At 55.0% G+C, this 23,898-nt stretch overlaps 8 protein-coding genes and 1 non-coding gene across 9 annotated transcripts; 4 read left to right on the top strand and 5 right to left on the bottom strand.

The window, feature by feature from the left end:
- Positions 1-492: 492 nt before the first annotated feature.
- Positions 493-3,252, bottom strand: B0H65DRAFT_420161 (uncharacterized protein; the record flags this gene model as incomplete). The annotated part of the gene is made up of 1 exon (XM_062824257.1): positions 493-3,252. One exon carries the CDS (start codon positions 3,250-3,252, stop codon positions 493-495), a length of 2,760 nt encoding a protein of 919 aa, XP_062685457.1.
- A 2,632-nt stretch (positions 3,253-5,884) lies between these two features.
- Positions 5,885-5,966, top strand: B0H65DRAFT_t110. The gene has a single exon. It is a non-coding gene; the product is annotated as a tRNA-Ser (tRNA).
- A 2,467-nt stretch (positions 5,967-8,433) lies between these two features.
- On the bottom strand, positions 8,434-9,071 carry B0H65DRAFT_460065 (uncharacterized protein; the record flags this gene model as incomplete). Its single annotated transcript, XM_062826505.1, has 1 exon — positions 8,434-9,071. A coding segment is annotated over exon 1 (350 nt), but the record flags the coding sequence as incomplete, so codon positions are not given.
- A 1,026-nt stretch (positions 9,072-10,097) lies between these two features.
- B0H65DRAFT_419365 (peptidase S8/S53 domain-containing protein) lies at positions 10,098-11,299 on the top strand (the record flags this gene model as incomplete). Its single annotated transcript, XM_062824203.1, has 2 exons — positions 10,098-10,340; positions 10,394-11,299. The coding sequence occupies 2 exons, from the start codon at positions 10,098-10,100 to the stop codon at positions 11,297-11,299; spliced, it is 1,149 nt and encodes a 382-aa protein (XP_062685459.1).
- Positions 11,300-12,526: 1,227 nt separating this feature from the next.
- B0H65DRAFT_145897 (uncharacterized protein) lies at positions 12,527-14,555 on the bottom strand. Its single transcript, XM_062821002.1, has one exon. The coding sequence runs from the start codon at positions 14,463-14,465 to the stop codon at positions 12,768-12,770; it is 1,698 nt and encodes a 565-aa protein (XP_062685460.1). The 5' UTR covers positions 14,466-14,555; the 3' UTR covers positions 12,527-12,767.
- An 808-nt stretch (positions 14,556-15,363) lies between these two features.
- Positions 15,364-17,114, bottom strand: B0H65DRAFT_460070 (uncharacterized protein). Its single transcript, XM_062826506.1, has 2 exons — positions 16,937-17,114; positions 15,364-16,888 (listed from the first exon to the last, which is right to left on the bottom strand). Exons 1-2 carry the CDS (start codon positions 17,006-17,008, stop codon positions 15,602-15,604), a joined length of 1,359 nt encoding a protein of 452 aa, XP_062685461.1. The 5' UTR covers positions 17,009-17,114; the 3' UTR covers positions 15,364-15,601.
- A 118-nt stretch (positions 17,115-17,232) lies between these two features.
- B0H65DRAFT_460071 (putative bifunctional histidine biosynthesis protein hishf) lies at positions 17,233-19,164 on the top strand. Its single transcript, XM_062826507.1, has 2 exons — positions 17,233-17,490; positions 17,561-19,164. The coding sequence occupies exons 1-2, from the start codon at positions 17,368-17,370 to the stop codon at positions 19,097-19,099; spliced, it is 1,662 nt and encodes a 553-aa protein (XP_062685462.1). The 5' UTR covers positions 17,233-17,367; the 3' UTR covers positions 19,100-19,164.
- On the bottom strand, positions 19,165-20,549 carry B0H65DRAFT_587305 (ornithine decarboxylase antizyme-domain-containing protein; the record flags this gene model as incomplete). Its single annotated transcript, XM_062830971.1, has 3 exons — positions 19,165-19,701; positions 19,785-20,312; positions 20,359-20,549. 3 exons carry the CDS (start codon positions 20,547-20,549, stop codon positions 19,488-19,490), a joined length of 933 nt encoding a protein of 310 aa, XP_062685463.1. The 3' UTR covers positions 19,165-19,487.
- A 1,145-nt stretch (positions 20,550-21,694) lies between these two features.
- On the top strand, positions 21,695-23,091 carry B0H65DRAFT_145915 (yippee zinc-binding/DNA-binding /Mis18, centromere assembly-domain-containing protein). Its single transcript, XM_062821003.1, has one exon. It carries the CDS (start codon positions 21,867-21,869, stop codon positions 22,821-22,823), a length of 957 nt encoding a protein of 318 aa, XP_062685464.1. The 5' UTR covers positions 21,695-21,866; the 3' UTR covers positions 22,824-23,091.
- The last annotated feature ends 807 nt before the right edge of the window (positions 23,092-23,898 follow it).

Genomic DNA, 23,898 nt, shown 5'->3' on the forward strand with positions numbered 1-23,898 from the left:
AGGGTGAGGGTGAGGGTGAGGGTGGAGGAAATATGGAAGGTTTGGAGTAGGACCTGTTGATTATTGCCCGGGTAGAGCACCAAGTGAGCTTACGAGGGACTGGGACGGAATGGAAGTTGAGCGCAGTGGCATGCCCTGAGCGGAACTCAAGAAGGAAAGAGCTCAGGGCGGGTCAGAGAATGTGCGCCGCCACTCCTGTCTTCCGTTGAGGAAGGGACGAGCCGGTGTCAGCAAAGTTACCCAAGCTGTCAGATTGAAGACGGAAGAAATTGAAGAAGCGATTATCATATTAAGTCATCAATCTGCCCCTGATGGTAAACTGTTCTAAAGGAGTGAACTCCGTCTCTTCATGCCCTCAATCACCACTTGCATCGTCCCAACGCCGAACCAAAGCACCAAGCACAAAAGCAAACCATGACTCCAGTCCTTGTCAGTGCCCTGTCCTTTCCATCAAAACTCCAGTCCAAAAAGCAAATCCTTTTCGTCATCCGTCTACTCGCCAACACCAAACAGTGCCAAAGCCATAGCCTCACACAACATCGTCTGGTTCGGCTGCCTCTTGACACTCATCAATCTCGTCAATCCCCCATCACTGCGCGCTTCCTGTCCCTGTGCACCCGTGTTGACACTAACACTTCTCTGCCGTCCACCCATCGCTCCTGCCTCAACGGCACCGAACTCCGACGGCACCGGCAAACTGCTAATGCTTCCCACCCTCTTACTGGCATTGCACCTCCTCAAACTCCCCGGCGGCGATCCAGAAGAACTTCCCAGCCCCATTCCCTGCTGCGCCATCAACGGATGACCCATCGGCATCGGCGGCCTCTGCTTCTCATCAACAAAACCGCCATTCCTCAGCTTCGGCGACGGCGACTTGCTCCTCAAAGTGGGCACCGTAAACCGCGGCGCTTCAAACCGGCCACTGCTCCCTCCCGACGCCGAGCCAGGGAGTCTGGGCCTCCTTTCAGCGCTCGGTTCCTTGCTGATGATCCCCCACAGCTGCTGCAGCCACTTCTGCTCCGCCTTCTTGCTCGTCTCAGGAGGCTCCGACTTCGCAGAGCGGCAGGGCAAGACTTCGGCACCGGCCATTTCACGTGTGGGCCAGGGGAAGGACACCGCCATTTCTCGGAGGGTCAAGCTGTGCATCTGCCGGAGGACGATGCGGATCTGCGCTTCGACGTTGATCTCCGGCTTGAAGTACCAATCTTCTCTCTGTTCGAGACGGTCGGCGATCTGCGTCATGGCGCCGACGAGCCAGTCGATCGCGACGTTGTCCGGGACCGAGGAAGCTTGTTTCAGCAGCCAGTCGAGAGTCTCCGGGGTGCCGGATTGGTTGAGAATGGGGATGCTGCGCTTGTCGTGCTCGCGGTCTTGCAGCTTGAGGATGAAATCGTTGTAGTGCTTCATCGAGGACAGCGGAAGACCGGCGAACTCCCCGCGGTTGAGGGCGTGCACGAGTTCGTCGCCAAAGGCAATGCCGGCTTTGATACCCGAGTTCAGACCGCGGCCAGGCCAGAAGTGCACCGTCATGGCGGCGTCTCCGGCCACGGCGACAAGGGCATGCGGACGACGTACGAAGCGGGAGTCTTCGAGCGGAAGCTGTTGCACGCCTTCGCGCACGGCTTGCACGACGATGGGGATGCGCACGACGTTGATGACTTCGGACTCCTTGAAGCCGAAGAGCTTGAGTCCGTCTTCGATGGACTTCCACAGGGAGGAGTCGCGGTGTTCCGAAGGCTTGAAGACGCGGTTCTCGGTGAATCCCTCGGGGATGGATCCGTCTTCGCGGCGGAAGCAACCCGGGGAGCCGAAGTGAACAGGTTCACCGTCCACGCCGACCATCTTGTGCCATTCGTCTTCCGTCAGCTGCATGTTCAGGTACCCCTTGCCGTCGTGGTCCGAGGCGTTGAGGAGGTAGCGGGTTTGGCCGAGGGTGAGGAACATGTTGAGCGGTTGAGACCAGGGAAGACCACCGACGGAGCCGCGATCGAAGGCTAGGCCGAGGGCATAAGACCGACCGCGCTCCTTCTCGTAGCCGCGGAAGTAGTCACGCCTGACCCAAGAGGCGGCGCCATCAGTGCCCAAAAGAACGTGAAAGTCACCGCACTTGCCGTTCTTGAGCTCTTCCCTTGTGACGCCCTCGGCATGGAGGTGGATCAGACCGCGCAAGTCGCCATCCTGGCATCTCTTGAGGAACCGATCCTCCACCTTGCGAATCTGGATGTTAGCCGAACCAGGCCAGACCCTCTCCGGCCGTCCAGCAAACAGTGCCTGGAAGGACTTGGGAGTCAACAGATCCGTGACCGAATCCTGCAGTGTCACGACCTGATCTCTCCTCCTGGCATTCGGGGGATATCCAACCTCCCCAGTCCTCTCATCCCTCACCCACCTCCTCTCCCACACATGCACCTCAATCATCCCCCCTCCCTTCTCCGCCAGAGAAATAGCGCTGGCCAACCCCGTCGGTCCTCCACCGACAATACAAACCCTCAACCTGCCCACAGGATACTTGTAAACCACCAACTCCTCACAAGGCAATGGCTCCAAGTTCCTGTGCAGCGTCGGATCAAAAAAGAAATCCACCACCTGCCTCGCCTTCTCGCACACATCCACCTCGGCCGGAATATTCGCCTTGATGAGGATGAACCGCATAGCCTGCACCAGCGGCGTCACCCCAAAATCGGCATGTCTGTTCCCAAACACGCGGTGCATCACCGCCCACGCCACGTGCGCGACCGTCCGGCACAGCTCGCGGTTGGTGATTACGTCCCGCAGCTCCGCGTTCACCCACGGGTTGGACGACATCGAAATAAAGCGCGTGATGAAGATGCGCGCCCGGTCGAGGTCGGTGCGCCCGTCGGCCGATTCGTAGCGGGAGCCCCATGCGTCTTCGTAGGCTACCGGGAAGGCGATTTCGTCGTGGGCAGGTACCACGGGGGTGGCATGGTGGCGGGGCTTGCCGAAGCTGGCCGTTCGGGAGCGGATGGTTGGTTGTGGCGGGGAGAGGGTCTTGGTGAGAGTGGATTTGGAGGGTTTGCTTCTGAGCCCGCGGCCCCGGGAGCTGGAAGGGGGCTGGGAAGGGGGAAGGGGGAAGGAGAAGCTCGGGCGGGACCAGTCTTGTGAGGTTGAGGAGCGTGAGGACATGGAGGAGTGGTCGTAGCGGTGACGACGGGAGGACATGGAGGAGATAGAGGAGCTGTCGTTGCAGTAGAACTGTTCGGAGAGCGAGGGAGATGGGACCCGGGATGGCATGTTGGATGTGATGGGTCTGGCGATAGTCTGAGAAGAGAAGAGGTTGATGATGATGTTGTACTTGTAGCTCTGTCGATGAGGGTAGCTGTTGATGATGAGTAAGGTGTGTTGAGGATGTATTAGATATCTTGTTGAGTAATCTAGTAATTTATGAGAGATCGTGATGGTGAGGTAGTAGTGAATGTATTGCTCTCTGATCGTTCTCATCTGGGGTAGTTATATCCGTCATGAACCGAAGAAAGCTTTGCCTCCTTTCCAGAACAAAACCACCAATCCCATGTACACACCAGACACTTCGACCGAGTAAGGTAAGGTAGGTATGAGAGTAGTACGATAGGGCAGTGCCGCACTGCCGAAGCGAACATGGGAGTCAAGCTGAGAGGAGGAAGACTGGATGCTTGCTGCCTTGGCGCTGAATGAGGCGGGACACCTGGAACAGCTCACTCCAATGTTTTAGGGCAGAGAGGCAGAGTCCAATTCTGGTGGTTGTAGGATTCCATCGGCATGCAGGCAGCCTACTACAACCCAGCCGAGAACCCTCCCCAGTCCATCGGTCGGTGGCATCGTGCAGCACCACCAGATATTCTGGGGACCAAGCCATCAAATCGTGACAAGACATCCCAAGACGGCAACCAAGAGGTCCAAGACGTAGTGCCAGGGCAGTCAGCAGCCATGACCCTTCAACTCCAACGGCAGAACTGACGCCCTCAACACCCTTTCTTGGCTCCTACTGCGACCTTGGCTGACCAACGACTTCAGTGTAGTCTGCAGCTATTCGTTCATTCAAGCGAAACGAATGTCCAACGGAGATGCATGGACGCGGCTATTTTTGCCAGTGCTTGAGGAGTCTGGTAACTGGTTTCTGTTTGGCAACAAAGAATGTTTTCCCCAGTCATGTTTCGAACCTCTCATGCTCTCCTTGCTTGTGACAGTAACGATGTTTCAGACAGACAGACACTGAAGATGCCAAATCGGATTTGGCTCGTGCCGTGTTTCGTCTATGGATGGATCTGGGGATCATCCATGGGGATCATCGATCATGGTAAAGGGCCTCATCTCCCATTTTGCTTCCTCGCTTGCGTGCATCGTGACTGTTTAGGTGATGACGAGACGATGGTTTTAGCAACGGGTAGAAGCCCAAGGGCCCAAGAAGGACATGGGGGGTAGGGGTTGCGGTTGACTGGTGGTAAGCGCGATGGTGTGTTGTCTCCTTCAGTCTAGTTGGTCTCGTTGAGTTGGGCAACAGCGTGCCGTGTCTACTCCCAAACCCCCGGCACCGGATCTCTCAAGTTAGCCGCGTAGCCGCCGGTACGAAGAGACACCAGACACCCAGAAAGAGACCAGAAAAGATTGTGAGTGGCGGAAGCAGACATGACATGCCGTAGGGCCGAAGTGTTCGTTGTGCGGCGTGTGTACAACATCAAAATAAACTATGCACCACTAGATGACAGCCACGCGGGAAGCTGCGCCGCACATGCCTCATATAAAGGTACCCGTGAGGCAGTGCGCCCTTTGTACAAGAAAGGACACCAAGACACAAAGACATGGGACTCCCAGTCCTGCCTGCCCTACGAGGATGAAAATCTGGGGACGGGATCGAAAGAGATAAAGTTCATGTTAGTGCACAGCCCCCTAAATCCGATCAAAGTCTGGTCGAGCCGAAGGATGGATAGATGGACGGATCAGATACCTGCCTGCCTGCCTGCCTGCCTGTCATACTTTGATCGCTAGTGCTGTGCCCTTGCAACTGTTGCAGTGCAATGTGCCACACTCGCGATCGAGTCTCGATATTGATTACTCCATGCCTTGATGTGGACGTGTACGTGCCCGACGCAGACATGAGAATATCCCCGAAGGAGCTCGGACTGGTGTCAAAGAAAGATGAGTAGGTAAGCTCGCTTAACGCGGCCAATCTACTTATATCCGATTAGACGCATGCACCAATGGCCAAAAATACCGTTGCGCTTGCCCGTTGAAGAGTGAAGACTGTCTGGTGTCTCGTGTCGCTGTCAAGGCTCCAGCATCAATGAGTTGCACAGACCAGGTCGACGATGTTGCACATTGATCCTTCCATCTGTCTGGGATGTCATTGGGACGGACGAGTGACCCAGTGGGACGTCTCATGTTCATTGTGTTTGCACGGTCAGGCGGCGTACAAGTCCGATTGTTTGGGTGTTATGAAGTTGAAGCATCAACGCCAGGCAGGCGGGTTGCGATATGGGATTTGGGAATGCCCTCATTCTGGGGCACGGTCGCGCACTGGTCTTGTTTTGCTCGTCGGATTCATCGTCGCGATCCCCGAGTCCGAATCCAGTCCAGTCTCCCCGCAGGAAGGATTCCTGATCGCGACCGTAAATCCGTCACGTACTTTGCAATCTTTGGATCGCATTGCGGCTCAGTTCAATATCGGGCGCGGCAGTGAGGCATAGCGGATATGCTGGTCGCGCCTTTTTCGTGATATCGTGATCAGTTTGTGTGGCGACGTTGGTGGTTGCGATGTCAACGGAAGGGTTCGTCCCGTCTGGAGAAGGGAAAGGAAGCGACGGGACGGTCTTGGCTTGTAGGTGGTCAGTGCGCCCAAATTGGCACATATGAGTCGTAGATCCACACTGGTTTTCAACAACAATCACTAGGCGTGGTGGCAGAGTGGTCTAATGCGCAAGACTAGAAATCTTGTTCCTTCGGGAGCGTCTGTTCGAATCAGGCCCACGTCGCACGATGACCATCAATAACTTCTTTTTTTGACTTTTTTTCTATGTCGTCTGTTGTTCGGCAACTCGTCTTCTTTTTCTTTTCCTCTTTTGCAGGTTTTATCTCTTTTGTAAACCTGAAATAGTCGAATGTCATGTGCTGGTTTTGCATCTTCATCCAGTGGTTGTGGTAGATCGTCAGCTTTTACAACTTTGAGAAACGTTAAACATGTTTTCGAACCACGAAGATCCATATGAGATAATGAACAGAGATCCGCAGATTGATGTATCCAAGTTCAATCCAGTGTACGCAAGTGCTAGCAGATATAGATGTATCATATAGTTTTCTCACACGTTCATCACTCAAATGAACTTGAAGTGTCATACTCAAGTCTACCTCTACCAAGGATCAAGATCAAGTGACCACTTCATACAACTTGTCTTTGGAATTTCGTGGCACGCTTTCTAGTCTAGTCCTAGCAGTCCCAGTTCAACCTATGCTATGCTGGTGCGATTGTAATGAAACTTGATCAAGTTCGGACATCTCATCTTTTTCATGACCTGAACTTGAACTTCATGTTGTTTCGACCAAGAGACTACCATGGAATGCACAGCAAGGTACAACTCTACAAGGCATTACGGATTTTGGGCAAAAAGAAACAGGTCTCATAACAGTCATGTATGTACGGTTTCTTTGATCCTTCTACACAAACTCTCGAATAGTCCGAATCTATCTCGGTGTTGACATGGGTGAGCTGACAATGACATAGCCCGAAAAGGGTTGATATCAGACGGACCACGTTGGCTCTTCGTTGCTTTCAAACACTTTCACGAGTTGTGAAAGTCTCTTTCCTCGCATGAAGCTGACACTCGACTAGAACACAAACCTCCTCTCACCGATGAACCTGTCAGGCTCACCTGAGTGTATTAGATCAATGGTAGTGTAAGCCACCATCACCAGAGGGAATCTGTATCCAGCTGTCCTCATAGATGGTATAGCTCGCTTTTGTCTAGTTCATGAGCTGAAAGTGCTGGGCCCCTTGGGTTTCTGACATGAATGCACTTCACGAGGAGGCAAGACTGAACATCGGACACTCGTTTTCTCTATCGGACCGCCTCACATGCTAGAGCCGTTGTTCACTTCAAAGAGGCTTACACTCACAGGTCTCATACATCCTCATCCTGCCTCTGCATTGCCCCAGGAATACATCAAGTTGTGGCTCGTTCAGCGTCCGGCGATGACAACATCCGGAGCCAGAACCTTATTGCAGGACTTCAAAGGGAGCCGCCTAAAGCCGATATCAACGCCTCGCCACAACCTCAAGCCTCATGATCACACAGACAAGCCACTTGGCGCACACTCGGCAACAGTTCGTGCGTAACTCGACCGAGTGCCGTAAAACCACGCCCGCCACCGCGCTTCCTCTGTGGGGGCCAACATGTCGCCATGTGGCTGTCCACTCTAGCTGAACGTCTGTGTCACTTGAATCCGTGAATCCATCCAGGCACCTCCCGGAATGGAGTTCAGGAACCGAAGCCACATCAATAATCCACAAACCTCGCCAGGCCGCGAGAGACATCAAGAGACATTGGCCTATAATTACCTCCAATCGCGCCATTTACGTCATTCTTCGCGATAACCTGAGGTATAGACACGATCTAACACATAGAGGGAAGGTAGATGTGTAGCCTGGAGCTAGGAATCACATGGTCGAAGCGTGGCTTCGTGGCTTCTTGAACAAGGCATGCTTGAGTCGCAGTGCAGGTGTATCCCCAGGTCTTCAAGGGAACAACATGAGGGGGTACGCAATCGCTGCCAGCGCTATAGCATGCCCAGCCTATTAGTCGCCAATAGTGGTAGATGCAACTATGCATCTCTGGGCGAGATAGTCTGGACTGGGAAGGGAAGCTGGGTTTGGGGCTTGGGATTCCTTGTCAGTCTGTTGCTGTGGCGACAATCTCTTGGTCCAGTCCCTCACAAGGTTCTGGCCCCCTTGGACACTACCGAGCGCGGGATGCCTAGAGGTTACCCCTCAAGCACAAGAACCTTGATGACTTTGAGCCTCCTGGCTGTGACTCTGTCCGTATACAGAAGCTGGATATCGTCGACTTGAACGCGTGAATCTTGACCATATGCAACACCGATCACGCGATACCGTGTGCGTTGGAAGAGCAAAAGGACTTGCCTCATTCATCCTCGCTCGAGTGGCAGCGATGAAAGAGACGATGGCTGAGGCAATTAGCTCACTTGAGTGAAGAAGCACGCACGAAACGGCCAAGACTGGACTTGGTGAAGAAGATGAGAGAGGACATGTCCACCGGACACCCATCGACAGCTGTCCGTATCATGGGATTCCGTCCCGGTATTGCATCGACACTACCAGCCGGGTTTCCTCGTATTGTCTGTAAATTAATTCGCGATAAGTCGTTTCCCGTTTCCTGGTTCACAAACCTTCAGCATCAGCTCAATCATGACAGCGTCAACTTTGGAAATCAATCAAAATGCGGTGCTTGTTGACCTTGGGTTGCTTCATGACTCCAATGCAACCGTCGTCGAACCGGATTCGGCAGCTCCCAAAGGCCACTGGAGCCCTCCACAGCGGGGACCTTCACCACCAAGCTAGCGCCGAGCATGCAAGTTGAGGAAACACAAAAGAGGCGTGCAGCAGCAGGGCAGGATGGACGGCGAACTGCGCGGGCGTCAAAGTGCCTGGCGAGCCTGGCAAGAGCCGTGAACGCCGGCGGCCCCGCGTTGTCGTGAACGGGAAGGAGTGAATCCCGCCCGCGCGCACCATAGTGGGAAAGGCATAAGACCGAAGACAATGTGAAAAGTGACACCCGAGGCATCCTAGGAACAGGAACACCACAGGAAGACTCTCGATGTTGTCTCACCCTAGCCACATAATCAGTTTTCTAGGCGTGCATTGTGCGCTCTCTCTCTGCCTTGTCTGTGATAAAGCCTCTCTGTACCACCTCCTTTGAGACTTTTGTCGATGTTGGGATGCAGATAACGACACCTCCAACATTCACTTTGCTTTTTGGCATCTTCCCCGGAGACGCTGAGATCGTGGACTGCCGGTACTTGAGGCCTGAAGAACTGGGGCAAGGCCTGCTCGAGGCTTGTTGAAGAGGAACTCCAGGGTTCAAAAACTCCGGCGGCATCTTGCGAGCTATCGATTTGCTGAAGCGGGCTGGGGGTGGGCCATTGCCAAGTCCCAGTCGAACCCTGGCCGAGGGTGGCATCGAGATACGGCAGCCAAGCATGACCAGGTTCTTGAGAATGCCACCCTCCCAGAGTACGATATCTCAACCAGCTTCCGGTTCGGTGTTCTTGTCCATGCTTCAGAGACTCAGAGACACTTGCTCTTTTTAGCCTGCCCGTCTGTGCATTGATGCCATAGTTTGGGCTTGGTCGGTGATAACGAGACAAACAGTCCAATATCGACCCGGATGAACTAGCCCTCCACGCCAAGTCCAATGACAGTCGCCGGCCGTGATGGACTGCTGCTGTTGGTCCAGAGACTAATGAACCCTTGATGTGACGCTCCAACACCATTCCCGAAATGTCAGGTACCTCTCGCCTCTCCCGCTCTCGGCCAGTCATGTTGTCCATGTCGAGTTCGGATCGGCATTTCTTACTTCGCTAACTCGACAAACGAACAACTCGGGAGGGCCCGTTCTCACGTGTGGTTTCTTCTAGCCATGCTGGAGAGCAGAGGGTATCCATTCTGGACGGCTGTGAACCCCAACGCGGAAGGTGGTGATTGTCGTCCTGTCCAGATCGAAGTTACGCGCCGCGACGCCGAGACTCTACGATCCGGCCTGCGTCTGCGGATCGACAGTGTTCTGTGGATGCAGCTGGCACTTCCATTCAACGCCCAGTATCAACAATGGCGGCTTCTCTTGTTTCGGAAGGTCGTTTGAGCCTCACATTGGAGGAGACTTGAGGAAGAAGAAGATGAGAAGGACATCCGGTGGCAAAAGTCGAGGATAAATATCATCCAGGTCATCCCCCGTTTCCGATTCAATCTCATCATCACTCCAACCATCCAGCCTTCAATCCTTCTCTCGTCTTCCATCCTCTCAACGGTTCCCGGCCTTTAAACATCAGCAACCATGAAGCTGTCCGCTGTCCTCGCTCTCCTGCCTCTGGCTATGGCCGCCCCCTCGGCGCCCATTGACAAGCGCGCTCCCATCCTTGAGGCCCGCGCCGGCACCAAGGTTGTCCCCGGCAAGTACATTGTCAAGCTCCGCGAGGGTGCTTCCGATGATGTCCTCGACAAGGCCGTGAAGAAGCTCGGCAACGGCAAGGCCGACCACGTCTACAAGCACGCCTTCCGTGGCTTCGCCGGCCGCATCGATGACAAGACCCTCGATGAGATCCGCTCCCTCCCTGACGTAAGTTTTCGGTCCTCCGCTTTCGATGAGCCAGCATCTCTAACACACAACAGGTCGAGTACGTTGAGCAGGAGGCCGTCTTCACCATCAACACCTACGTCTCCCAGAGCTCCGCTCCCTGGGGCATCGCTCGTATCTCCCAGAAGACCAAGGGCAAGACCACCTACACCTACGACAACTCCGCTGGTGCCGGTACTTGCGCCTACATCATCGACACCGGTATTAACACTGCCCACACCGACTTCGGTGGCCGTGCTACCTGGCTCGCCAACTACGCCGGTGATGGCCTCAACTCCGATGGCAACGGCCACGGCACTCACGTCGCCGGTACCGTCGGTGGCACCACCTATGGTGTTGCCAAGAAGACCAACCTCTACGCCGTCAAGGTCCTCGACTCCAACGGCTCCGGCTCCAACTCCGGTGTCATTGCCGGCATGAACTTTGTCGCCTCCGACTCCCAGACCCGCAACTGCCCCAACGGCACCGTCGCCAACATGTCCCTCGGCGGCGGCTACTCCGCTTCCACCAACAGCGCCGCCGCCTCCCTGGTCAGGGCCGGTGTCTTCCTCGCCGTCGCCGCCGGCAACGACGGTGCCAACGCCGCCAACTACTCCCCCGCTTCCGAGCCCACCGTCTGCACTGTCGGTGCCACCACCTCGGCTGATGCCATTGCCTCTTACTCCAACTACGGTACCCTCGTCGACATCTTCGCCCCCGGCTCTTCCATCCTCTCCGCCTGGATCGGCTCCACCACCGCCACCAACACCATCTCCGGTACTTCCATGGCTACCCCCCACATCACCGGTCTCGGTGCCTACCTCCTCACCCTCCTCGGCAAGAAGACCCCCGCTGCTCTCTGCTCCTACATTGCCAGCACCGCCAACTCTGGCATCATCTCCGGCATTCCCTCCGGTACCGTCAACAAGCTTGCTTTCAACGGCAACCCCTCCGCTTCTTAAGCGGTTTCTTCTTCTTCCCTTTACCCAAATCAAAAGAAAAGGCGCAGTCTAGGTAGGGTGCGCATGATGTTGATGATTGGAATGATGATGGATGAAGGAAATTGATGGATGGATGGATGGATGATGAGTGACCAGATTTGAAGGCTCTGGTTCACAAATCTCGCTCAAAATGGGAGAAATGATCTCTGGATGCACATTTGAAGGATTGGGCATGTAGATAGTTTCCTCTCTCTTTTTTCGCTAGGTCTTTCCGCTTGGAAATGATCTTGTTCGAGGGTCTTGGCCAGGCCGTGTACTCGAACTGTTGGCTCGGATTGGTTTGGAGTGAATGAATAAAAGAGTTAAACAATACCTGGTTGTTTTGCTTGGTGATCTTGTTGATGACTGCGTGCTTGCCTTTGCTCGAATGCTTTTTGAGTCCTTGTATGCTTTTGTCTGGCTCATGGTTTTCGATTCGAATTGGCTCGGTGACTTGGTCGAAGTTGAAGAATCTGTTGTTTCCAAATTGTCGCGGGAAAGGGAGAACAAACGCGAGTTGACGCTAGATTGGAATAATGTAGTCTGCTCCATCAGTAACTTGTCATGCCGAAGTCGGAATAGATATTGACATAACACATCTCCCGCAAAAACCGCAGATTGGCTGATAGCGAGATAACTTGGCCGGTAACCGGAATTGGAGGACCCCCTCCACCCGCCCTGCCACCATCCCGAAATACGGACTTCCCCAGGGAGGCGCGCAACGGACGACGAATAGCAAGTTTCCGCTCGAAAGCTGTCAAGCAACATCAGGAAAAGAGGAGTGATGGCTTCGGTATGATTGGAAGAAAGAGCATGTATGAAACAAGTGGCGTAGAAGTACCCGACAAGTCCTTCCTCATCCGCTCAATCGGGACCAAGTCGGGGCGAGGTGACTTCATCACTGCTCCGGAAACGTCTTGCTCAAGGCTCGAGGTGTGGTGGCACGCATCCAGCATGGCGTTGAGATGACAGGTTGACAGGTTGACAGATTACCGGAAAGGCTTAGAAGGGAAACGGCACTGGGGGTCCCCAAAGCGAAGGGACATGGGGATGAGACGGAAACAGCCGAACAAACCAACAAAGCAGTGCGATCGAACGAAACAAGTGCAGTAATTTCAATGTATATACTCGTCTGTCAATGTCAAAGTCAAAATCATGCTCTATCCTGTCATGCCGTGCCTGCCCGCCTCGTGCCCACAGGACGGGCCATCAATGCCGTGCCGATCAGTGTCCAACATAGATCGCCATCATCGTCAACTCCTTGTATAGGCCATGAGACCAATGCTGTATGTGTAAACAATTCTTCCATGCTTTCCATGCAGTGTGCAGTGGGTATCGTAGAGGTATCAATAATCTCGCAAAAAAAGCAGCAACGCAATAACCAAAAAAAAGCAACGCAAAACCAACTCCTTTCTACCGCGCGCACATCCAAAAGACGAGCAACAAGTAATCAGTACCAACTGCTCTTCTCCCCATCCTCAATGCTCCAAAGCATCGTGCACTTGTCCGTCTGACACACCTTACTCCTCTCCAAGTACTTGAACTTGGGCCCCAGCGGTCCGACAATGTAGTGATACTCGCCAAAGAGCCTCCACTGCCTATAATCCGCCAGACTATAGACATCGTCGCCCCAGGCTCCTTCAAAGTGGAACCAGCTTGTTGGAGCCTTGGGATTATCCGCCGCGGGGACCAGGGAGGTGTACTGCTTTGGAGGCTCGGAAGGGTTGCCAAGGTAGGGCGACTGAGGGGATGAGGGTGATTCGGTTTCGTTCAGCCCGGCCTCGTAGTCGTACCAATAGCTGTAGTGGTTGAGAGCAGGGTCCCAGAGAGGGCCGCGATCGGTGACGTCCTTCAGCAGCTCGAACGGCAGGACGTAGGGGTGCAAGCCAGGCGTGGCATACATGGCGTGACTTCCCACAGCCGAATAGATGACCGGACGGGGTGGTTTGCCGTTGGGTTGAGCCTTCTTCTCCAAAGCAGGCCAAGCGTAGGCCTTTCCACCGGCGTGCTCCGACAAAAACATGGCTTTCGGGATCCCGTTGTCGAAGCGCACCATGCAGTGCTCCCAGTCGCCAACGTGGTTGCCAAAGCGGATGCCGAGCACGGTTTGCCCCAGGTTGTACGAGTAGAAGAAGAACCAGAAGGCGTCCACAATGCCGGCCCCTTTGTCGACAAGGATGAGCACAGCGGGGCCGTTGGAATAACCGCTAGGGTTTGGCTTATTCTTGTCTCCGTCGGAGGGGGTGCCGCCAATGGGACGCTGCGGCTCATCGTCGCCCTGCAAGGAACGCGTCTGGCGACGCCATGAAGGCCCGCCCTTGCGATACCGGGGAGCGGCGATTCGGTTCGGTGGGTGCTGTTTATCGGCGTCCCACCAGGTGTTGCCATCGGTAGGTACAGTCGGGTTGTTTCCGGGCATCTTTTTGTCGGGGTTTCCGTCGTGCTCATCATCACCATCGTCCTCATACTCGACAGGGATCCCGGCTCGGTTGTGGAGCCACTCGGGCCTGGATTCCACATCATCCATGCTCGTCAGAAAGACGGTGCCGTTTTTAGCGTTGAGCCTGGCGAGATTCCCCAGATCAAGTTCATCCGTCCTGTTCACCGACCCGTCTTCCTCGTCGAGGAGGCCCATGTGCTTGACGTGCTCGGCCATGTCGGAAGGCCAAAAGTGTTCGCCCGAGTAGAGGTGGACGAGCGGCGCATAGTCGATAACGTACTGGGGGACTTCTTGAAGGGTGTCGGAAGACTCGGATCGCTTGCGCTTGAGGTCGACATGGCCTGGCGCATGTTCCCAAGCTTCGGTGCCGGGCTTGTTGACGAAGACTGCTGCTCCGTCTTGATCCCAGTTGCCAACGCCGAGCACTTTGGCCATCTCTTCCGTCATGTGGAGGTCAGAGCCGGGACCCCAACCGGGCAGAGTGGGCGCATCCCATCGGATGTGCTGGATACCGCATAGACCAAGGTATCGGCAAACCTGGCGATCGAACCAGTAAGGGGAGGAGTTGACCCATTGTCTGTCTCGCTTTCGTTCTTCGGCGTCGGGAGGTGTGGGATTTAGGTAGCGCGGGAGGTAGGTTATCACCAAGACGGAGAAGATGGTGAGGGCGGTGACGAAGATGGTCGCCCGCCGGAGGGTGTAGATCATGTCTGTCGGAACCTTCGGATGGTGTGCGGAGGTGTGTTGAAGTGGGAAAGATGTTGTTCTATCGAAGTGTCGTATTCATAGATGTCGAGGAGAAATGCATTCGTATTCGATGTTGTAGGTGTTGGTCGAAGAGACGGTGGCTCGGCCAGATGACAAGACTTGACTTGCAAGGGAACAAGGGATGCCGGGTGCCGGACTAAGCGGCGGTGCAACTAGTCCACAAGGTGAGACCAGACCAGGGTGTTTTGAAGATGAAAGGGAGACGAGGAGCAAAACACGAATGCTTGGATCAAAGAGGAAAAAAGCAGGATCAATAACTCCGCATCCTCCGCCCAACCAAGGACCGGACTGTGACGGTGTGGTGGGTGAAATTGGGGACACACAAACAAGGAATGAGTGATGAAGTGGGAATTGAGACGGGAAAGACGGAAAGCGGAAAACAATCGGAGGAAAAGATGGCACTTTTTTTTCTCGGAATCCGGAGAACATGGAAAGGGAAGAAGTGGAAGTCCCCCACAAGGTTAAGGCTGCGGGTGTGAGTGGACAGACGGGACTAGAATCAATCAAGGTGGGTGTCAGTGTGTCAGTGTCACAGCCCGAGCGCTCGCAGTCGGGTGGCTTTTTCAGGGCATCAGGTGCCGTCGGCACTGGTTGTCAGTGGTTGACACAGCTGAACTGGAAAGAGCGAACGGCCACTTGGAAATCTCCGTGTGGATTTGCGCCCTTGCGTCACGTCAGCCAAGAAACGCGGACCCTGCGCCCAGAACAAATCCAAGGCAATCCACGCATCCGGCAGTCCCATTGCGGTTTAGCGAGACGTGCCTGCGTGCCTGATACCTTTTAGTACCAGGCAATTACGTGCGTAAGGTGTGTAACAAACCCTGATTTTCAGCACATGTACGTGATAATTACTCCATTCATGCAGCTTACAAGAGCAGATCACCATGCGTCCCCCACTTGGCCTATCTACATAGTACGGCAGTACAAATGCCCAATGCTGCCAATGCTTGAAATCAACAACGCCACGTGCATGTCCACCAATGCTTCACGCTTCTCTTCCAGCCCCGTTGCTCCCCAGGGTGTGTGAACAATAAATGCTACAATTTGGATTGTCTTTTGGCCGGTGAGCATGGCATTTACTGTTCAGACAGCCTGCTCCCGTCCCCGTGCCCAGCAGCATACTCTGATGGGTTCGGCGCCCAGCTGGTTTGCGGCACGGGCGGATACAAGCTCGTTGAGCTGTCCTGGAGGAGAGCTGAAGTAGGTGGTGCAACGGGATGAGCTGGAAGCGTCTCTTGCGACTCCAACGGCTTGAGCACCGCTTTCCGAGCCCGCGGCCTTCTCACTCTCTTCTCCATAACCCCCAAGTGCTTGCCCGTCTGTCCCGGCTCCGTCCGCGGAATGTAACCCTCCTCTCCCATCGCCATCCTACTCTCCCTGTCCTTTCTGAGCAGTCCCTGCCTCCACCGCTCGTACCTCCCATGTCCATTCTTCAACCTCTTTCTTCTGCGCTCTTCGCCTTCGTCCTCCATCATCAGTTTGTTCTGCCTAGTCTCTAACGGACGAATGGTGACCGAGTCGGTTTCGCCCAGCTTGCGCTTTAGCATGATCAAATCCTCCAGGAAGTGCGCCTGCGGTTGTCGCTGGCCCGTCTTGTCACCGCCAATGTGCACGTAGACGCCGTCTGGGCGCTTGTACCGCTCAGGGATATCGTCGTTGCCCCAAGCTGTGATACTACTGATTTGTTTGGTGAGGTTGTTGCTGTTTTGTTCCGCCATCTGCTTCGACTCTAACCGGACTTCTTTGAAATTGATTCGTGTCGCGCTAGCAGCTAGGAGGTCGACTTTTCCGTGGTTTCCAGTTTCGCCAAGATTGCGAAGAGCAGGCAAAGGGGAGTCTGGATCGTGAGGTGTAAAGATCATTTCCGTGCCGATGTTTTCGGACCACGCGCCCTGGAAGATGTGGTTGCGATACGAGACCATGGGCTCTTTGGAGTGGAGATCGAGGATCTGGATGGTTTCGATTTGGTGTGGTGTTTTCTCGGTCTCGGTGTTGACTGGTTGTTGCTTGTTGGTGTCGACTGGCTTTTGTTGGTTGACTTCCTCTGGTCCTCGTAGTGCTGGGTCGATAACGTCGTACGTCTTAGGGTCGGCGTTTTGGACGGCAGTCGAGGGGGCAACGTTTTCGGCATTCGTGTTCTCGGCGACAGCATTGTCGAGGTTTGGCATGTCTTTTCCGGGCTCGTCTTCGTCGTCGGGACCTTGGAGTTCGGCTATGAGGTCTGGGTTCATCGGACGAGGTTCGGATGTGTTGAAGAGCGGGTTGTACCACACTCGGTAGCCGTTGCGGGTGGCATTGACAATGTCATCTGGGTGTTTCTCGAGAAAGTCGCGGACTGAGAGGTCCAGGGTCAGGTAGTATGTCTGGTCTGGTTAGTAGACTCAAAGGGAGCTGAGGAGATGGTGACGGACTTCTGTTTCCGCTGTCGAGTACTCGTACTCCCACTCGTCCTCGTCCTCGACTGGGGGTGCCGTAGAGCCCATGCTGCTGTCGCAGGTCGAGCTCAGATAGATTTAAGAGAGAGGTAGAATGTGGGAAGATTGAATGTTTACGGAAATGTTGTGCTCGGGATGATCAAACGGGATGACGCCGCGCCTGTCCCATGGAAATTTAGCGGTCAAAACTGGCAAAATCGAGTACCATGTGCCTGCAGGACGGGAACAGCGGGGTGCCTTCCCCACTGCTACAGTGCTCGCTACGGGGACCCCTCGGAGATTCCACTTTTGCAGTGACTCCATTGAGACTCTGAGTCTTTGACGCGCCAGTCCTTGACTCACCAGAACCAGAACAAAAACCGTCACGTTGCCGGGTGAATAGAACTGGGAACCAGACAACAAATAAGATGCCGACCGTTCACCTCCTAGACTACGTCGCCGGCAACGTGCGCAGCTTGGTCAATGCCATTGAGAGGGTTGGCTACAGCGTCGAGTGGGTCCGGTCGCCCGAGGAGGTTGCCAATGCTGATGTATGGACAAGTCTACAACTCTATGCGCCAATCTGAATAGCTTCCTAACAAGACCTTCTTCATGTGATAGAAACTCATCCTCCCTGGCGTAGGCCACTTTGGCCACTGCCTCTCCCAGCTGGCCTCGGCCGGCTACATGCCCGCCATCCGCGCCCACATCGAATCCGGCAAGCCCTTCATGGGCATCTGCGTCGGCCTCCAGGCCCTCTTCGAAGGTTCGTCCGAAGAGCCCAACTGCCCCGGCCTGGGCGTCATCCCCGCCAAGCTCGACCGCTTCGACGACACCGACAAGTCCGTCCCCCATATTGGCTGGAACGACGCCTCGTGCCCGACCAACCCGAACCTCTTCAGCTTGAGCCCCGACTCCAAATACTACTATGTCCACTCGTACAAGATGCCCTACACCAAGGGCCAGCTCGAGTCTCAAGGGTGGGCGGTGGCTACCGCTGTCTACGGCGGCGAGACCTTTGTTGGCGCCATCGCCAAGGGCAACGTGATGGCTACACAGTTCCACCCCGAGAAGTCTGGTGTCGCCGGTCTGCGCGTCATCCGGGCTTTCCTTGACGGTTCCGGCGCCGCCGCTCTGGCTTCCAACCCTCCCCAGGAGGTCCCCAACGCCGGCGACGACGCTCTTGTCGGCAAGGAGGGTCTCACACGCCGTGTCATTGCCTGCTTGGACGTGCGCACCAACGATCAGGGTGACTTGGTGGTGACCAAGGGCGACCAGTACGATGTCCGCGAAAAGTCCGACGACCGCAACGTCCGCAACCTCGGCAAGCCCGTCGAGATGGCTCGCAAGTACTACGAGCAAGGCGCCGACGAAGTGACCTTCCTCAACATCACCTCCTTCCGCGACTGCCCCGTTGCCGACCTTCCCATGCTCGAGATCCTTCGCCTGACCTCCAAGACCGTCTTCGTCCCTCTGACCGTCGGCGGCGGCATCCGCGACACCGTCGACACCGATGGCACCAAGGTCTCCGCCCTCGAAATCGCCACCATGTACTTCCAGTCCGGCGCCGACAAGGTGTCCATCGGCTCCGACGCCGTCATCGCCGCCGAGGAGTACTACGCCTCCGGCAAGACGCTCTTCGGCAACACGGCAATCGAGCAGATCAGCAAAGCCTACGGCAACCAGGCCGTCGTCGTCTCGGTCGACCCCAAGCGCGTTTACGTCCCCAAGCCCGACGCCACAAGACACCACACCGTCAAGACCTCCTACCCCGGCCCCAAGGGCGAGGAATACTGCTGGTACGCCTGCACGATCAAGGGCGGACGCGAGACTAGGGACTTGGACGTCGTGGAACTCACACAGGCTGTGGAAGCCATGGGCTGCGGCGAGATTCTGCTGAACTGCATTGACAAGGACGGCACCAACAGCGGATTCGATTTGGAGCTGATCAGACAGGTCAAGGCGGCCGTGAGGATACCGGTTATTGCCAGCTCGGGAGCGGGCAACCCGGGACACTTTGAGGAGGTGTTTAGGGAGACGACGACGGATGCGGCGCTGGGAGCGGGCATGTTCCACCGTGGGGAGTATACGGTGCAGCAGGTGAAGGAGGAGTTGAAGGCGAGGGGGTTGGTGGTGAGGCAGTTTGAGGGTGATCTCTAGACTAAACGAAGATTTTGCATAGAATATAGACATGAAGATTTAGACGTCACGAGCAAGGGCTTTGGGTAGCGTGGAGTGCCGGGATATAATGTCCAGTGTATTCCTATCTCGACCCGTGAAGTAAAACTCTCATCTTCAACAAACCGTCCACCAACACAATCCAGAAGATCATCTCCATCTGTCATATGCCTGAAGCCCGCCAACGAAGTGAAAGAAAAGAAAACGCACAACCATAGGAAGAAACAGAAACAAGGAAGCAGACTTTTGGAGCAGATGCAAAGAAATCCCGCTTTTCACAGCCGACACATCTTCCCTCCTCCTCCTATCTCCTCCCCTCTCCCCCGATGCATCCGCCGTGTCACTCCGCGTCAATCGTGCTCCACGTGGATTACATTTCCATACCCATAAACAACCACCTCCCACTGACCACGTCACAAGTCTTTCCACCAGACCAAAAGTCGAAAGTCGTCATGGAGAACCCAGCCCATTGCAGCCCCTTCATCAAGGGCACTGCTTCATGGTCGGGGATGGAGCGGTCGAGGCAGATGACCATGTGGGAGCAGGCGAGGGGGCCGTCGGCGAGTTCGATGAGGGCTACGAGACTGTGTGTCTGTTAGTGGGTGTTTGGACAGAAAGGGGAGTGGGAAAGGGGGAAGGAAAGGAACAACAAAGGGGGACTACATACGCCTTCTTCAAATCCCTCCCCTCCACACTCTGCTCGTCGAAAAAGATCATCAACGTCTTGTCCCCGGTTTCCATATCCTCAGCGACAACCCCGCGGAAGCTGGTGCCGCCCACGTAATCCCATAGTTCGATCCAGGAGTCGACGCGGTGCGATCCGTTTCCGGTGACACCGCGAGCATCGAATCCGTGACGACTCATCAGGTGTTCATCCCCGATTGGATAGTCGTCGTATGGCGGGGTTAAAGGAGTGTTGCCGTTGTTGGAGTTGTGGTTGTCGTTGTCGTAATAAACACTAGCCAGGCCCGAGCCCTGCACCGCCGAGTTCTCCTCACCTAGAAGCACGGCGCGCAATGTCTCGCAAAAGAACCTCTCACATTCTTCCCTGATGCGTAGTGTTGCCCCCCCTCGTCCCCTGTGATTACTCCCGGCACGTCTACCAGCTGAGCTGCTGTTGTTTCCAGCAGATGACTTCGCCTTGGCAGTCACCGCCAGCTGGTTGGTCGACGTGTCGAGGGCCGCGAGGGGGGGGCTTGATGGCGGCGATGGAAGTCCCGTCGAAGGGACCTCAGGAATACCACTCGGCCCCTGTGACGCCCGTAGCGCAGTAGTGGAGGCCCTTGAGCTGGGCCCCGGGGTAGTTGGAAACAAGGTAGCAGCTGGCGAGGATGTCGACGGCCTCCATCTGATGCGAAGAGGGAGAGGCGACGTCCTCGCCGTAGTAATTACTACTACTACTAAAGAGATTATCCTGTTTCATTGGCGCCATTGTACAGAGATGCCACCTTGTCGGTTTTGCGATGATTTGATGAGAGCGGCGATGGACGACGAGTGTCGTTGATGGAAATCGATGTCGATGGATGATAAGTCGTAGGCGATGGTCCTAGGTGAGGTCGGGATGTTGTCGATGTTGACGAGGGAGCAGTTCGCGATTTAGGTTTGAGTAATTGACGGATAGATATACCGTAGCAGGGGTTGGGCAATTGATGGAGATAAGGAATTGGGCTGCAGGGAACTTTTTTAGGGATGGATTGTCGTGGCGGTGTGGTTGGTTGTCGTGGTCAAGAGTGGAATTGGGAAGAAATGGATCGAGTGACTGTGTCCAGATTGTGACGAGCTTCGAGGGGGCAAATTGCGTTTATTCACCAGTTCACAAGTGAGGAAACAATGGGGTAATCTGCCCAGATCTGCCTTTTTGTGCCATCACGTGGTCGTTTGGCCGCCTTGGTTTGGTTCACTGCAAGTCTTGGCTGATTTCCCTGTCATCGCCAACATGTTTCCCCACCCGAAACGGCCGCACTTCTCGCCTGCGGTGTCATGGCAATTTGAAAATGCCTTTTTGTTTTCGTTTTGTACGAGGCCAAGCCTCGGGATCTGATTGTTTTAACGTACGACGAACGATGCACTCCATCTGATCACGTAAAACGAGTCCTCGGCGCCAAGTGAACGAACAGACAATGACAGACCCCCCTGAAACACTCTGGACCCCCTCCTCGGTTGCCCGGGTCTGGAGTCGAGGGATCAACCCTGGCCTCTGGGAGATCCTCTGCCTATCGATAAGGAGGACTTGTCTGGGCAAGGGCGGGGACTGTGTGCCGGCATCGCATCAGGTCACAAGTATGTTGGGCACTTTCACTTGGACCATTCAACTCCTTCAACCGAATTACTGCATTGGGTCTTGGTGCATAACCGTCCGTCCAGCAAACATGGACCTCAAAGAGATCCAGGCTGGAGGGGCTTGACATGACGGTCCATGAATCGCAACACGGTCCGAGGATTGGGTCGACAAGGTCAGAGTGTCAAGGAGGTGCGAGGCATGACACGCCCGGATGACCACTTCCCCCCCTCAACCTGACACCTGGCCTGGGTTGAAAAGGTAGGTATATGTCCATCCCTCCCGGGTCTTTCTTCGTTTGTTCAAGTCTTATAAGTCTGTTTACGTCTGTTCAAGTCTGTTCAAGTCTCTCCGAGTATTCGTTCGCTATTCGGTTTGGTCATCTTTCTCGCTGCTGTCGGGTAACCTCAAGTTCACTTTCTCGCCTTCGGAGATCCCGAATCCCGTATCACAGCATCGGCCAACGACACCATGGTCTTCAACTTGTACACCACCAGCAGCTCGCCGGCTTCGGCCGATAGTGGCCCAACCAAACCGATCTACCTCCTCCCGAGTTTTAGTTTGCCCTTTCGTCGACGCCGGCCATCCACCACACTCTCTCAGACATACGATCACCACCTGGACGACACTGAATCCGATAGTGTCCCATCACTTTCCAGTTCTCCCGATTCATTCACCACCGCCTTTTCATCCGATTACAACCCGATTCAGCCAACATCTACCCGCCTCTCCCCCATCCAGCCCGACATCCTCCGTTGCGCCCACTGCGCATCCGACATAGCGTTCACTTCCCAAATCATCAGCAAAGGCTTCACCGGTCGACACGGCCGGGCGTATCTCGTCTCACCTACACCTCCCCAAGCCCCAGGCCCGGATCCGTCCTCCGGGTTCTTTTCTGCTTTCACCCATCACCAGTCATCTGCCAAGGGGGCGACTGAACTGCCGAACATCCTAACAGAAGCCCCCGAAACCCGCCGCCTGGTAACGGGCCACCACACCGTCGCCGACATCACCTGCGCCGTGTGCGGGACCAAGCTGGGGTGGAAGTACGTGAATGCGAAGGAGAGTTCGCAAAAGTATAAAGTGGGGAAATTCATACTGGAGTGCGCGAGGGTTGTGACGTTTAGGAGTTGGGAGGACTCACCCTGTGGCCTGGACGGCACTCCTGATGACACAGGGAAGAATGGAAAGCGGGGGATGGTCAAGGGGGCGAGTGGAAAACGGAAGCAGAAGGAACCAGCTGGGGAGAGTGCGATGGGGGAAAGTCAGGAACAGGAACCCGTGTCGCCATCAGTGGTGGTCTTTGACTCGGACGACGACTCCGAATGCGATGACATCTTTGCTGGAGTCTGGGACGCCGAGACCGTGGCTAAGCGGCGCAAGGGGAAGGTGACCAACATGAAGCCGCATAGGGCTTACTTCACCTAGAACGTTGGTATTGGGGTTTGTTTTTTGGTCATTTTGCCGTTTTCTTGGTTCATTTGCTGCTGGCTTGCTTCCTTCTAATCATGGCGCTGGGATACCTCTATGGATATTTGGCATACGGTATGGGGCATAATCGGACATGGGCATTGGCGCAAGGATGGCGCAGGGGCGGCGGGCGGATGGACGAGCTTTGTAGACCATCTCAATGGATAGAGTTTTTGTCGACAGGAGCCTGGGGGGATTCGGTTATTCCATTCCCTGGTGGGTGGCTTCTATGTCAGGGTCTGGTGTCGGATATCCTTTTGGCAACGGCACGAGTGGTGATACAGCACGGTAGGAGGAGTGCTCTTTGTATGGCATACTGGCGGTCCTGCAGCGGTTTGGCTTCTCGCTTTGTTTACCACAGCCACGTACTTACACATAGAACAAGACGTTTCCCTGATTGAGAGCTATCGAACCACTTCAACTCAGGGGCATCTTCCACCAAGGGAAACACAAGCTCAGCCTCCTGATGTCAGCCACCTGTTGATCTGGAGGTCATGAGCATCCATCGTCTGAGGGCCTCTTGGAGAGATAGTTGTGATTCAGACCACTTCGACAACGGCCGTCCGGAGTGGTTACCTCATGAACCTAATGAGCCTCGACGTGGCGCAGAGCCCGTCATCAGCCGAATTCTGTTTGATCGGTTCTTGTCAACCACACCCACCTCCATCAAGGTGTCTTCTGGGGTTACCTGTATAGGCAGCCCATGGTAATGGTACCTCTCAATCACTTCTACGTCCTATCTTGCTAGGTCCTGCTCGCGTTTGATGGCACCGGGTTCGAACATCTGATCATAGCTGGCACGAACAAGCATCTCCATGGCGACGACCCAGCCATGATCCAGTTTCCGATTCACCTGCTGACGCCGTCACCGTCAAAATTCCCTTATTCGCCTGTTGACGAGCAAATCTTCGCTACTTGCCTTCTCTATCTAGATTGCTCGCTAATCCTCGGGATGATGCCTTGTTGAGTATGTGAGCCCGCGAAGCCGTTGTATAGAGATGGGATGATGGTCCCGGAATTCGAGCTACTGGAC

Source organism: Neurospora tetraspora, assembly GCF_033439725.1.
Source record: "Neurospora tetraspora strain CBS 560.94 chromosome Unknown B0H65scaffold_2, whole genome shotgun sequence".
In the NCBI taxonomy this organism is placed as follows: domain Eukaryota; kingdom Fungi; phylum Ascomycota; class Sordariomycetes; order Sordariales; family Sordariaceae; genus Neurospora; species Neurospora tetraspora.